Consider the following 16,418-nt stretch of genomic DNA (forward strand, 5'->3'; position numbering starts at 1 on the left):
GCTCATGGATAGGAAGAGCAAATATTGTTAAAATGTCTATATTACCCAAAGCAATCTACACATTTAATGCAATCCCTATCAAAATACCAGTAGCATTTGTATGGAACCACATGAGACCCCAAATAGCCAAAGCAACCTTGAAAAAGAAAAGCAAATCTGGAGGCATCACAATTCCAGACTTCAAGTTATATTACAAGGCTGTAGCAATCAAGACAGTATGGTACTGGCACAAAAATAGACACAGCCATCAACAGAACAGAATAGAAAATCCAGCAATGAACTCACAACTACATGGTCAATTAATCTTTGACAAAGCATAAAAGAATACCCAATGGAAAAAAAGACAATCTCTTCAAAAATGGTATTGGCAAAACTGGACAGCAACATGAAAAAAAATGAAACTGGACCAATTTCTTACACCATACACAAAAATAGTTGCAAAATGGATTAAAGTCTAAAAGTAAGACCTGAAACCATAAAAATCCTAGAAGAAAACACAGGCAATAACCTCTTTGATATCAGCTGTAGCAACTTCCTTCTATATAGGTCTCCTGAGACAAGTGAAACAAAAGCAAAAATAAGCTATTAGGACTTCATCAAAATAAAAAGGTTCTGCAGTGAAAGAAACAATCAACAAAATTAAAAGGGAACCTATGGAATGGGAGAAGATATCTGCAAATTACATATTCAATAAAGGGTTAGTATCCAAAATGTATAAAGAATTTATAAAAAGTCAACACCCCAAAAATGAATAATTCAATTAAAAATAGGCAAAAGACATGAATAGACATTTGTCCAAAGAAGACACACAAATGGTCAACAGATATGAAAAGATGTCAACATCACTGATCCCCAGTGAAATACAAATGAAAACTACAATGAGATATCACTTGATACCTGTCAGAATGGCTAAAATAAAAAATGCAAAAACAAGTGTTGGCAAAGATGTGGAGAAAAAGGAACCCTCTTGTACTGTTGCTAGGAGTGCAAACTGGTACAGCCACTCCGAAAACCAGTATGGAGTTTCTTCAAAAAGTTAAAAAGAGAACTACCCTATGATCTAGCAACTACAGTACTAAGTATTTACCCAAATTATACAAAAATACTAATTCAAAGGTATACATGCACCCTGATGTTTATAGCAGCATTATCTACAATAGCCAAATTATGAAAACAGCTCAAGTATTCACCAACTGATCAATGGATAATGAAGAAATGGTGTGTGTGTGTGTGTGTGTGTGTGTGTGTAATGGAATATTACTCAGCTATCAAAAAGAATGAAATCTTGCCATTTGCAATGACATGGATGGAGCCACAAATGCTAAGTGAAATGAGTCAGTCAGAGAAAGACAAATACCATATAATTTCATTTATATGTGGAATTTAAGAAACAAAACAAATGAGCAAAGAGGTAGAGAGAGAGAGAGGCGCAAACCAAGTAACAGACTCTTTTTTTTTTTTTTAAGATTTTACTTTTTTATTCATGAGAGACACACAGAGAGAGGCAGAAACATAGGCAGAGGGAGAAGCAGGCTCCCCGCCGGGAGTCTGATGCAGGACTCCATCTCCGGACCCAGGATCATGCCCTTCTGCCCTGAGCCAAAGGCAGACAGGCAACTGCTGAGCTACCTAGGTATCCCCAGACTCTTAACTGTAGAGAACTGATGGGGAGGTGGGTAGGGGGATGGTGAAGTAAATCATGAATATTGAGTGTTCTATGGAAGTGTTGAATCACTATATTGTACACCTGAAACCAATATTATACTGTATGTTAACTAACTGGAATTTAAGTAAGAACTTTTAAAAAAGGCAAATGTAAAAAAAAACAAATATAAAAATATCTAAATTAACAACATCTAAGACAAACAAGGAACAGTCTATGCCCCAAAGTTATGGGCTAATGACCAACATCATCACATAAACAAAGAAAGCTACCAACTCTTAGAACTGCAGAAGCTATAATTCAATCTCCCCATGTGACAGCTGAAGCAGAAGAGGCCCAGAGAAAAGTTTATCTACCTGATGAGAGTACCATGACCCTGCCAACCATCAGTCATACCACATTGTACCTCCACAATGTGGAGATGGTAGTCATCACCTCATTACAGTATAGAATGTTTCATTTCAGATCAACATCATGATGATGTGATATAAATTGTTCTCTGGGAAATCTTATAAAGAGGGAACAAAAAAGCAATGGGCTACAGTGAACATCATACTTAAAGGTGAAAGACTGATTTTTTTTTCCTTCTAAGATCAAGAAAAAGACAAGGAAGTCTGCTCTCACCACTTCTGTTCAACATTGTACAAAAAATTCTAGTCAGGGCAATCATCTGGGTAAAATAGAAAGAGAGAGATAGGGAGAGAAAGAAATAAAATGCATCCAGATTGAGGAAGGAAGAAGTAAAACCATCTATTCACAGATGACATGATTTTATAAATAGAAAATCCTAAGGAATTCACTAAAAGCAATTAAAAAATGAGTTCAGCAGTTGTGGGATACAAAATAAATATACAAAAAAATCAAGGGGTCCCTGGGTGGCACAGTCAGTTGAGCATCCAACTCTTGGGTTTCAGCTCAGGTCATGATCTCAGGGTTGTGAGATCAAGCCCCATGTGAACCTCTGAGCTCAAATAGGAGTGTGCTGGAGTTTCTCTCACCCTTGCCCTCTGCCCCTCCCTATGCTCACTCACAGGCTCTCTCTCTCTCTAAAATAAATAAATATTTTTTTTAAAATCAATTATATTTTTATATGCTAGTAATGAACGATGCAAAAGTGAAATTAAGAAAACAATTACATTTTTAATAACATCAAAAAGAATAAAATAATCATAAACAAATTTAACAAAACACGTACAAGACTTGTACACTGAAAATATAAAACACTGTTGCAAGAAACTAAAGAAGATCTAAATAAAAAGATATACCATGTCCATAGATTATAAGACTTTACTATGATAAGATGGCAATAGTTCCTAAATTAATCTGCAGATTCAACGCAATCCCTACCAAAAATCCTAGCTTGGGTTTTTTTGCAGAAACTGACAATCTGGTCATGAAATTCATATAAAAATGCAAGGCACTCAGAATCATCAAAATAATTGAAACAGAAGCACAAAGTCAAAATCACATCCTCAATTTCAACACTTATTACACAGGTATAGTAATTAAAACAATGTGGCACTGGTATAAGGACAGATTCTCTACCTCTCCTGCCCTCCCCCTCCCCCAGTAAATGCATGCTTGTGCTCTCACTCTCTCTTTAAAATAAATAAATCTTTAAAACAATGTAAAATGGCATGGTTAGTCTGAGAAATAGTATGGTAGTTCTTCAAAGTGTTATATATGCAGCTACCATGAGACCCAGTAATTCCACTCTTACTTATGCATCTAAGATATATGAAAACATACATCCACACAAAAATTTGTACACAAATATTCATAGCATCATTATTCATAATACCCAATAAGTGGGTCCAGATGTCCATCAACTGATAAATGAGGTATATACAAAATATGGAACATTATTTGGCAATAAAAAAGAGTTAAGTACTGATGTAGCTAAAACATGGATGAATCATGAGAATGCTTTGCCAAGTGAAAGAAGCTACAGACACATTTTGCATGATTCCACTGACATGAAAGTCCAGAATAGGCAATCCCATAGAACACAAAATAGATTAGTTGTTTCCCAGAGCTTGGTAACTACTGGGGAAAGGGTTTCTTTTTGGGGTAATAAAAATATTTTAAACTTAGACAATGGAAATGGCTCCACAAATCTGCAAATACACTAAAAACTAATGAATTATAGATTTTAAACAGGTAAATTTTATAGTCTGAGGACTAAATCTCAATAAAGATATTTTTAACAATGGGCCCGGTATCTACAAACTTAAAAAAAAGAGCAATGGGCCTTGGGGATTAGGTGAAGCTAGCGGAGTTTGACTATCAGCTTCCCTACAAGTTATGTGGTCTTCAGCAAATTCCCATACCACTCTGAGTCTCAATAAATGGTAGCTAATCATCCAAAAAGAGGGAAAGTAAGGAGATATGCAGCCTCAGGGTCACAGTGAAGGCAGAGACAAGATGATCCTCTGGGATGAAAGGCACATATCCAAGACGACCAGCTAGACTTTGGGTCTTAGTCTCTGTCTATTCCCCAGCAGAAGGTGCCTTTCCTAAATATCCCACAGATGAGGGTGCCCCAGAGCCATGCTATGCCATGAACATTGACCTTGACTCTTCCTGCAAGTATGAATAGCATCTGTCCCATCAGACAGCAACATGTTTTCCTCCCATCATTTCCCACCTTTGGCTAGATTTATAGCAAGAACAAAATATTTACAATATTAACAGAATGGAGGGAACATGAGGAGGATGCTGACAATCCAACTCCAGGCCATTTTCATCTTGCCCTGCTCATCTGGGAAGGTCATTTTCTCCCCAGTGCCCATAAGACATTAGATGCTTTGAGCTTTGCATTCTCAACAGTGTAATGGAAATAGATGTTGAATGCTAAAACATAAACATATGTATCATTTATAATGCATTCAGATGTTTTTCAATTATTCATGGTTCCTGAAAGTTATGCAACCTATCATGCATATATATCCAAGCAAAGTTTATATTAGAACCACAGCCTCAATGTACGCAATTCCAGCTCCTTGGCATTCCCGTCTATGGAATTAAAATTAAATGAGTCAGTGGTCAATAAAAGTTACATGTGATTTCCATAAAATTATCCATTGTATATTGCTCTGGTGTGGAGAAAGAAGGTTGCCTGGAGTTGCTGAAGCTGACAGAACACAAAATGTATGCTTTCTGATGAGGGTGGTGGTGATGATTAGGCTTTCCTAAGAATGAATTCATTATTTCCCTGAATAATTGGTGGTCTTGGACTTACTTCTTGTCTAGGAAAAAAAAAATAACTCAGAGGGCCACCCTCTTTCTCTTCTGTTTAAGTCTTGTTTTCTCAAGAAAGAGAGAGAGAGAGAAAGAGAAAGAAGAAAAAAAGCCAGTGTTCTGGGCTCAAAAACACCACATTCTTCTGTTTTGGTGCTTGAATAAATTTGCATGTTAACATGAATGGTTCCAACTTTAAGAATGTAAAATTAAATGAAATTTGAATTCAAATCCAAGATGGAGAAAAGACACATGCAAAAACAACAGATTTCCAATCTTGTTGATTTTTTTCAGGAGCCAGATTAGGAAAGACATAAACACACACACACACACACACTCTCTCTCTCTCTCTCTCTCTCTCTCTCTCTCTCACTCTTGGTTTCAAAGAAGGGTGGAGCTCAGAGCAGACAGGCACTGCCAAAGAGGAGCCCCCTACACCGTACCCTCAGCTCACACACACTATGAGTATTTACAGATCACAGCACAGATTCTGAAGCTCTGTTTTAATGTCTTAATGCCATCCTAAAATTCTGAAATAGGACTCAGAAAACAGGTTCACTATCATCTACTTGTGAAAGCCCACCTAGATAAAATGAAATATAAGGAACACTGTATGAGTAGTTCAAGTGAGCGCAGGCATGAATTTGCCTCTGCCAGCCCTAAGAGAGTCATGTCTTGCTTGGACCTCTTCATTGCATTTGAAAGGCAGGTTTACATAGTGGTTAGATGCACTAGACTGTCAGAGATGAACCAGGATTGGAATCCCAGATCCACTCACCATTTCCTGGCTGGGTGACCTCTGACAACTGACTTAAGCTATGAACATAACTGCTTTTCATTAGTTTACATCTACCTAACCAGAGTGCCAGCCTCACAAATTTATTGTGAGAATAAAATATATAATGCACTGAGACTGACCTAGCCTAGAGCAAGCATTCGACAAGGGTTAGCTACCATTATGCTAGTTAGTATGGCGGTTGTTATCATTATTAGATATTGAGGTGATGGATTCTGGAGGAACCAGGCCTGAAACTGTTTCTTTCTTTTCTAATGTGCTTTCCCATTTTGCCTAAACACTGCCACCCAGGAAAGAGAGACAAACCAAGTCATGGCAAAGGCCCACTCCCAATGAGCTCTGAGCGCAGGTCAATAAGAAGGGTCATGAATCATTCCCCCCTGTCCCGTTCCTATCAACCCCTTCCCTTAGTCTAGTCTCTGTCCATGAAGGCATTCCAAATGAAATGACAACAGGATCTTAAGAAATAAAAAAGACAGAGCACAGCAGGTGAACATCTTACCTCATCTTCATTCTCAGTCATATTGGTACCCAATTTCTGGACAACTGACTTGCCGCTGGTCTTCAACATTTTCTCTCGAACTTTGGTTTCATACTCAGGCCGGGAATGTTCCTAAAACCCAAGAGTCAATGTGTAGTTAGTAAACAGGCAGAGAGTGACTCTGTGGTTATAACCTGTGGGTTATAGCCTGTGGGTTATAACCAGACACCACAAGTACAGTAAAGTCAGGTTAGGATCAAATGCTATTGGACATGAACCATTACACCACACACGATCACAAGGAGTCTAGACCAGGAACACAATGTGGGGGGAGAGAGAAGGGACACACAACAGTTGTTACCACACTGAAAACCAAACCTGGGCACGTTCCTGGGGATGGCACCAGTGAGAAAGGAGAGAGGAAATGTTAACTGGGTAACTGATATGAACAGAAGCATCTGGTCATCCTACTAACTAACTATCCTCATACCTCAAACTTTAAGTTTCAATGAGCCAAATCCCAGCTAGAGAAACAGATGTACCCCACAGCTGGGAGTTAGGACAATGACACAACTTCTTCCTGCTCCATTATTCTGCAAACTAAAATGGCGACCAATAAACATCAAAGTTAAAGATGGCCACAGGGAATCTTAAAACTCACTTGCCTGAACCTGTTTCCTGTACAGCCTAGGTGAGTAACTCATTGGCAAGTACACCAATGCTCAAGAGATATCACTGAGCCATTCAGCAATACAAACCTGAATAGTGAGTCACCAGGCATGGGAAAGAGCACCTAACTAATCAAGAGGACTACGGTCAAATCAATGCAGATGCTGAAGCAGGAAGATGCATGACTTACTTCAAAGAGAATTTAACAGTGTACACCTGGCTTCATTGGCAGGTCTTCCCTGCAGCGTCCAAGGACAAATATCTTACAGGTGTGAGGGCTTCATGTTCCTGCATCATTTATCGATAACTCCTAGGCAAGGATTCAGGCTTTGGCTCACAGTTGACTCAGAGAACACACATTTCATTACCACTGCTTCACACGTTAGAGACTCCAAAAACCAACAAGCTAGTCTCCTGACCCGTCTTTGGCTTTCCCAGGACATGCCATGACATTGGAGAGGAGAAACCATGCGTGTGGCTTATAAACATGACCAATACAACATGACAAATTCAAGGGTATTAAGGCATCCCATCATTACTGATCTCCAAACATGCATCAGCCCCATCTTTTCCAAGACATCTCTGCTACAGCATACCTGGGGGAGTCTCCTGTTTTTCAAGTGGCCTAGAGTTTTATAGCTGCTACCACACACAGTTCTTAGTTATGTATTTTTCTTCTATTATTTCCTAGATGTTTTGGATGTGAGAGTCCTTTTATACTAATATGAGGATCTGCAATCTATTCTATCTTATTTTGTATTTCTCATAGTAATGAGCACCATGCAGAGCACCCAGAAATCTCTAAATGATTGTGAAGTTCACTGATTTTTGTCTTTCACCTTTATCTGTTCTCCACCATATCATTTCCTAATGCGTATGCTAAAAGATTTATAGTTTTTAAAAAGGGATTCCAGGGTCTAAGAGATTGGAAAAGGCCACACGATATACCACTTGAGAGAGGTATATTAGAGCATATCAGAAGCTCTGAAAAGTTCTACTGTGAAGACACTTGCCTAATGTTTTTAAACCATTGCAACATTTCTTGCAAAAATCCTTTTGTCCCCATCAGTTAACGTCCCACAGGAATAGTTTGAGAACTTTGGTTTGAAGTTGGCCTCTATGCCCCTGAAATCTGGTACTTTTCATTTTTATTATTTCCGTACAAGATTTTCATTAAAAAAGCTATGGCAATATCTTTTCGGTGAGTATGATTATGTGGATTCTAAACCCCCTCTAGCTAGAGTTGTTTCTACCTTTCATACCCGGCAAAGGGGCTAAGAACTTCCCCTACTGGCTAGGAGGGCTGCTCTTGACCTGCCTCTGACTTTCCAAAGATAGTCCTCACATCTCTCTAGTTGTGGCTATGGCCCACCTCATCCCATGCGAGACCCCCATTCAAAATCCCTCATCTGTCTAGAACAAGCTGAGCATTCTCAGCATATAAACAGGAGTCCAAGACTCTCAAAGAAGAGTCTTAAGCTGTTCTGCATTCCAGCTAAAGCAGGTCAGACAAGGATGTCTCTGTCTGTGGCCAAGAAGATCAGGTGAGGTTACAGAATTCCTCAAAGGCAGGGAGCTGGACAACTGAGCTCCTGACCAGAGCAGAATCTAGCCCCTGTAGGGCCAAAGCACCCAGCCATGGGAGGGTCCTCCTTATTCCTAATGTTCCTCGTACACCCTGGTCTCTCTGGGTTGGTAGTCTGATGCAAAATCACCAGAAATACATAACTCCTCCCACTAAAACCCTGGGAGATATTCCCAAAGTGGCTTCCACCTAGTTGGTCTCCTCAGGAGCTGTCTGAAGGACAGCTCAGGACCAGCCTTCTTTGATCTAAAGAGGTAAATCCAGAGACACAGTCAACAAATGTCTTCATCAAAGAGTTTTCAAGCTCCTGCTGCACTCTGCACTTCTTTCCAGGCTCTGAGGCCACAGTAGAGCCTATCTTCAAGTGAAGGAAGGTGACAATAAGCAAACGAACACACAAATAAGAAGCCAGCAGCTAGGGATAAGAAGAGTAGAAGAAATAAAACAAGATGGCTGCTTTAGAATGGGGATTCAGGGAAGGCCCTGAGTCTGAGGAGGGTAACATTTAGGATGGGATGGAAAAGCCAAGAAAGGACAGGCCATGTGGAGACTAGAGCATTCTAGGCAGAGGGAACAGCCAGTGCAAAGACTGGCATAAACCTGGGAGAGAATGAAGGTCTATGTGGCTAGAAGGTCTGAGCAAGGAGGAGAATTATATGTACTGAGGTCAGAAAAGGTAGGTAGAGAATTTGGCTTCCTTTGTGCTAGGAAGCCATGTAGGACACCTAAAATTTGATATGACAGATGAGGGATGGGAGAGACAGAGGGAAGGACATCTGTGTCAAGATAAGACCACAGTCTCTCAGAGGAACACATGGGGTCTGATAGAAGCTAACTGGGTCAGGGAGGGAGGCCCCCTGAGCTGAAGATTAGCCCATGTCAGAGCAAAAACCTCTTGAGGTCTGGCAGGCCTCCCTTCAGCAAGAACAGGATCCAAAGGGTCTTTCAGTAAGTCCCTCAAGGTGTCCTTGCTGGTTCCAAATGGAGGAACCCTTAGGCAGGGGCCACACCGACCCAGGAAGCTGATCTTGGGTTTGGTTGTTCATGTCCTTCCCTACCCTGAAAGAAAGCAGTCTCCACCCTCCTTCCACTTCTCCGTGATTTGCCACCTGGACTTGAATCACACCACTTGTTCAACTCTTCCTGGTGTGGCCCACATAGTATCTCCTAATGCAGACCATAGAGAAGCATGATGTCTTAGGGTTACAGAAAGCTGGCCCAGAGAATATTCCTGACACCTGGAGACAGTGTCTGGTTAAAATAGAAAAAACTCCTAATCATGACCTCCAAGGGCTCCTGTCTCCCTCTCCCCAGTGTCCAAGTCATACCTGCCATGGTATGCTCCTGCTCCTCACCTGAATGCATGTTAAACCTGCTCACACTTCAGATAAGTCCTAGGACTCTTGCAAAGTCATAAATATAATTCTATCCTGCCCTCTATGCCTTCCCATGACCTACAAGAGACACAGACCAGCTGTCAATAAGCCCCCTGTCCTGGCTACATGCCTGTATTTATTGCTTCGGCCATCCCCAAACCCGTTCCTGCATCCAACTGCACTGCACTTTCTGGACATCTTGCTTTTTCTGATCTACACCTCAATTTTCCCAGATCAAGACTTCTGCTTGCTGTTTCTCCTTGTGGGCACCCTCTCCCCTCTTTGCTACCCAGTGAAATTTGACCAGTCTTCAAAAGTCAGGTTAAAAAAAAATGCACTCCCCTTCTGGCTACATTAGCCAGAAGAAATTTCTCTTACATATTCACCATCACATTCTAAATATTCAGAGGCCAGAAAGCACCCTAGCTGAATGTAAGCCTTTGGAGCTACTCAGAGACTGTTTGACATAGTTCCATACTCCATACTAAAAACTGGTACAGGGACCCCTGGGTCGCGCAGCAGTTTAGCACCTGCCTTTGGCCCAGGGCGCGATCCTGGAGACCCGGTATCGAATCCCACATCGGGCTCCCGGTGCATGGAGCCTGCTTCTCCCTCTGCCTGTGTCTCTGCCTCTCTCTCTCTCTCTCTCTCTCTCTCTCTCTCTCTCTCACTATCATAAATAAATAAATAAATAAATAAATAAATAAATAAATAAATTTAAAAAATTAGACATAAATAAAAAATAAAAACTGGTACATAGTAGGTGCTTAATGCGTATGTTCAGACTATACTGAATTTAAAGCATGTTTGATATTCTAGTCTGAAATATAAACACGTTTAAGAAAAAGACAAGGCTGTCCTCCCTCTCAACCATGCCTGGCCCAGGGCTTGCACACTCAGGGCACACAAACCATGCTGTAGAACCAAGCCACTTTGCAGTAAGTTCACCCAGAAGAGCGACCAGAGCCCATGAGGAACATCTCCTTGTGCCACAGGCAAACCAGTCTTGGCCAGACCCCTCTCAGCCTGCCTAAGAGTTCCTGAGATCATGTACCTCCCATGAGGTTACCACTGCTCTCTGGGTTCATCAGAAAGCAGGAAACCTGGCTACAGAAAGAAAATTGATTATATTTCCAACCCTTCCAAAAGCCTGTGACTGAGATTTTTGAAGGCATCGAATCATAACCTATGGCTTTCTCTGTGTGTGTTTACACCTCCTAGCGGAGACTGGCTGGCTTCCACAGCTCTACTTAGCAGACACACCTAGCTTGTCTCTGGACCCATTTAGGCCTGGATGCCAGGACATTTCTTCTTCTCTTCTTGGGAGACATGATAGGCCCTGCATTAGGAGAACAGAGCTCCCACTTCCCCACACGTGGCCAAAACTCCCTTGTCAATCTCTCTGCTGAAGCAGATGGAACCCGTATGATTAGAATGTCCCAACCAGACCACCCCCACAGTCCCACTTTTACTGGAAGCACTCATTTGGCCATTATTCTCCCAAGAAATGCAATTGCTTTCATTATTCCCTGATGCTTATCTTCCTAATTTGTATCCTCTCTAAAGGTAGAATCCAAGTGTATATTCTCTGACCTGCCGCAGAACCCATGATGGTCGCCAAGCATATGCTGAATGCACCGGGCTGGAATACAGTGAGCACACATACTCAATGCATGGTAATGGAAATGCCCACCTGCTCCATTAGAGCATCAAGGAGAAGAGATGACATCATGCTATAGACATAAGGAGCCATGCAGGCTTGAGAACAAGACTAAATTGGGGATTTCACTTGTTTGGTCATAAGACAACAGGGCCACAAAGCCAGCAATCCCAAGCCTAAGGTGAGACACATCCATTACTGTGGGAGAAAGCAGAAAAGGCCTGCTCTCCATGCAGCTGCCATAATGCCTGTGGCCAGGATTTGCAAGTAACTACTCAGGCAAATGCCAGTGTCTTCTGGTCTTTCCAGACACTGTCCTCAGCACCTCAACAACAATGTCCACAATATCAGGAGCCTCTATACAATATTCACATCTGTTCAGTCAATGGGAACATGCAGGAATAGATAAGAACTGTGAGCAACTGTGCACACGTTACTCATTGCCAGCTTCCTGACATCAGGAATGGGGCCCTAGTTCTCATAGGAGCCAGAGGGAAGGCTGATTTGTTTTCAGTCATTAAGTATTATCTGTCCATAAAACTAGACTCTAAAAGAACCTACCCTTTGCCCTTAGCTCATCCGCCAGTTTGACCCATACTTTACTGGCTTACACTGTAGTAGTCCATTGCTTCTTTTGCCTTCCATAGGCATCAAAGGCAATCAGCCTCTGGCACCCACACCTCTCCCTTGGTCCTCAGTAGGCTTACAGAGGCGTTCTGACATATGCATGTTCTGGGTTACATGATAGCGATTCCTGCTCTCTGGCTTCATGCACACTAGCACCCAGGAGATGGGAGGTAGAGGAATGTCAAGTTAAATCTCAAAGCTACCACAAGGCTTTTCTCTCATGCCATTTCTTTTTCCAGTGAGGTTCACCAGGACATCTGACTACCCATCAGGTCCAATCTCTTGCTGCTCAAGAGAAAAGCAGGGATTTGAACTCTTGACTTCAGTGCATATCAACCATGGTTAAGACCATGGAGCCAGTGACTAGCTGATGTGACCCCAAATGTTAAGTGGTCATCTCACTCCAGAAAATCTATTTCCAGAATGAAATCAAGCAAGGGCCCAGAGAAGTATGCAAAGGAACTCACTTCTTCCTCTTCTATACCAGTCAGGTCCCAGAAGTAGCCCAGCCGCATCTGTAATCTCTTCCAGTTTTCAAGAAACATGGTAGCTTAAAAAGAAAGAAGAAATCCTATTAAAGAATGGATTTTGAGTACCCTTTGGGTTCACCAATGGGGGTGGAGGATAAACTTGGAGGTTTCAAATTTTTGGACTCTCTTTAAAGCACTTACTCCCTTCCTCCTACTTCTAGCTGGAACTGCTCAAAACATTACCCATCCCTGAGAGCCTGATAGATGTAAGGGGAGATACACCCACACACACATCTAGGTTATGAGAAGAGGGTGAACAGTGACCTCTAGAAATAAAAGAAAGATGGAAGGAAGAAGAAAACGAGAATGGAAAGGTCTGTAGTCTTTTTTGACAATGTTCATCTTCCCTACACATACATTCTTTCTTCCTGCCCCTTCCTCAGAGCCCTCACTCTTTTTCCCATCTTTGTGTCTCTGGCACCACTTCCCTTCTCTGGACCCCAAGCATCCCATTCTGAGACTATGTAACAGTCTCCTAATGGTTCCATTGACTCCAGTGTCTCAGCCTTCCAAGGCAGCCTGCATGCCACTGACAGAGTCCTCTCCCTGAAGGGGCATTCGCCCAGCCCTCCATCTGTTTAGCAAGTAGCTGCTGAGGGCCTCCCTACACTCCCACACCCACATGCCAGTCAGTCTGCCTGCCACCTGCAGCCCCTTGAAGGGCCAGTCCAACATGGTCCAGGGAAAACCAACCCCTCCTCTCTACAGCCGTGGCTTGTCATACCAGGTCTGAACACCTAATCCAGAGCCTGCTGAGGGACCATGCAGATTCTCTCTTTTGAAAACTGAAACCAAGAGACACAAAAGGAAGCAGGAATGGGATGAGCCACACAGCCAATACCCAAAAGGATAAAGGGCCAGGATTTCTGACAGCTCCTCCAGCTCCAGTTCCCAGAAGCCTGGCTCCCTTCCATTACCTGCACCCATGAGCTTGCTTCTTGCTTTCTTATAACACAGCTCTTGTTCTTTGAGCAAGCTGGAATAAATGTCCAATCCTGCACAAAGAACTGGGCCTGCCTGAGGTATCTGTAATACACAAAACACTCTCCTAGACACCACGAGGGAGATCAGGTGAATCTTATGTGTATGTTGCTCTCAAACTGTTTACAGTCTATAGGGAATGGCTGTAAACAACTACAATAAAAGGCACAAAGTGATCAGGGCCTTAAGAAAGGCACAGTAAAAGGCTGTGGGCAGGCAGCAGAGGAAGTTCTGATTGCCAGAGAAGCCATGTGAGCCGAGTCTTGAAGAACAATGACACCAGGGCAGTGAAGAAGGGGTGAGGAGAGGGAAGATGCCAACACTCCCCCATCTAGACTTTCAATGGCTCCCTATTGTCTTAAGTTCTTTTCTCTTGATGGGGGGATCCTTTGTATGTGGCCTGACCCATGTGTCTACTAAATCCATTCCTTTGGTCTGTCAACACACAACCTCACAGCTGCATCACTGCTACGGTCACCTCCTCATTGCCCTTCCCATCTCCAACTCATGCAAACTGTCCTGCCTCCCTATGCTGCCCTCCACTGCCTACCACCATGCTTTCCTGATCCATTCTGCTTGGGGCACCCTCTTTTCTACACTTCTACTATACTTAGAGTCCAGTGCCCTGGAAAGGAAGGGAAGTGATACTCTCTGAGGCCACCCCCACACCTTAACACTTACTCCCAGGGCAACCCCCGGTGCCCTTCACTGTGTGCAGCACTGCACTGTTGGTTGCCATTCAGGTCTGCAGCATAGTAACTGGACTGTGAAATTCCTCAGCTCTTAGCTGGCTGTTTACCTCGGGCATGGCACAGAACTAAGCAGAACAAACACCCACAGATTGATTGAATGCGCAGTTGCTAACAGCTACATTTGTTTTACATGGTGCTGTGTTACAGTGCACAGATTCATGTGGTTTCTCCCTTGGATTTGAGGCTTTTTCACATAAGTGCATCCTGACCTCCCAACACTGGAATGGGGCTGGGGATGCTCTGAGAGCAAGGTAGGGAGGAGGGCGTCTCTCCTTTTCCTATCCTTGTCTCAGTGCCTGAGGAGGGCTCTGCATACAGCAGGGCTCAGAATGCTTCCTGACTGCAGGCTCTATAAAGAGAAGCCAGACCATGGGAACAGATGAGAGGGAGCAAAGAAGTCACTGAAGAGGAGTCATGAGGACAAGGGAGGATTGTCATAATGGCAAAGAACAGCTCACATCTCCTGTGTGCACTGTATGCCAGGCACTATGCTAAGTGCTCTACACACATATCTCATTCACCCGGCACAAGAACCCTATGAGGTAGGTATTCCTTAACCATTCTTAAGGATGAGCATGATGATGTCCAAAGGTTAAGAATCTTGCCCCAGGTATATGGTACCTGGGTTAAGAGTGCTGACTTTTATGACACAGAGCTAGATCTGCACTGTCTTGTGATGGATCCCAGCTGGTAAGGAGTAGGACTGTGAGACACACATCTAGGACCACCTGGCCCCTAGGTCAATGTTCTTAACTCTGTTCTATTCAGAACAGAGTTCAGAAACCCTGTCCCTTTACTTTCCTTTTCAGTAAGGCTTCATTTACTTTCTGAAGCTCCCTAGAGTCCGAAGCCAAACCACAGAGGAGCTGGGAGCTAGGCCTGAAGGCTCCACAGACCCAGTCCATACTGACCAGCACCCTCCATGCGCCCGGGCTCAGTAGCCCCTACTATGGTTCCACTGACAGAGAGTCTCTCTGCAGAGAACCACTTCTCCCCAGTCTTCCTTCTGGCAGATTGGGCCTCAGGCCAGGCCCACCACGCACAGCACCACTGATCATAATAATCATTGTAATGAGAGGCAGTACTATTATTTTTAATTGTAATTTGCAGGCAATCATGCCCAGCGGCTCTTGGCTGCTGCAACCAAATACACAATCACATAAAACACAGCAAAGCTGTTAAAAAAAAAACACAACTGAAGCCCACACTATGCCAGGAAGCTCTGACGCATCCCACCCTTTATGCTTTTCCTGTGTTGCCACATGAGAGGGAGCAAGAGGGGCAGGGGCAGCGGCAGTAAATTACCACAGATCCCAGGGGGGTAGGAGGCATCTGTTAATTATAGCTATTGAGGAAAGAGATGAGGTTGTTGTTGGGGCTTGAGAGTGGCAAAGTACAACTGAAAACCAAGTTTCTCTACAACAAGGAATTACATCCCAGGGAAGTCTGTAAGGGATCATGGACTCAGTATTATGAAACTATAGCCACTCAAGTCATGGGATTCCCTTAAGACAAATAAATGGGAATTAGGATTGCAATGTATCAAACATTGAATGTGCATTCCAGGTTCCAAATCAGTTCTGATGGATCTGGGGTAATCATGAGGTGTCCTGCTTAACAAGCAGACACAGAGCTGTTACCTAAGGCTCCCTAGGCAATAAGCTTCAGCCTCAGCTGGTTCTATTGAGTTCCTCCTGGGAACACTTCCAGAGCCACATGGTGATAAGTGTCACTTCCTCCTACTCTCTGCCCCTACTTCTGTGGGCTGACTACTGCCTGTGTGCCCCTAGGCAGTGCATTTCCACCTGAGAACAGAGAATAGAGTGTCCCCTGGAAATGTTCCTTGGTGGCCTAGTAATATGGCAATCTTTCCAGTCTGGTTCTATCTCCACCCAAGGAGAGGTCCCTACAGGGAACAGAAAAAGCTTGTGTTAGTACTCCTAGCACTACTGAAAACAGACCTCTCCCTCTCTCCTCTTCACACTTTCAGGAATGTGTGACTCATGGTCCCATCCTGGCATGTCCTCCAGGCCCCATGGAGTCAGAGATAATCAAGCA

General features: G+C 43.1%; 1 protein-coding gene across 2 annotated transcripts in view; it reads right to left on the bottom strand.

The window, feature by feature from the left end:
* LOC121479676 (anoctamin-2) overlaps positions 1-16,418 on the bottom strand; it is a 341,299-nt gene that overhangs the window by 146,165 nt on the left and 178,716 nt on the right. For both annotated transcript variants that reach the window (XM_041735401.1, XM_041735402.1), the window contains exons 13-14: positions 12,565-12,647; positions 6,202-6,312 (exon numbers count right to left, since the gene is read on the bottom strand). In XM_041735401.1, the coding sequence (XP_041591335.1) occupies positions 6,202-6,312; positions 12,565-12,647 (194 nt within the window). The remainder of the gene's footprint in view (positions 1-6,201; positions 6,313-12,564; positions 12,648-16,418) is intronic.

Source organism: Vulpes lagopus, chromosome 21 (genome assembly GCF_018345385.1).
Source record: "Vulpes lagopus strain Blue_001 chromosome 21, ASM1834538v1, whole genome shotgun sequence".
Taxonomy (NCBI): Eukaryota; Metazoa; Chordata; class Mammalia; order Carnivora; family Canidae; genus Vulpes; species Vulpes lagopus.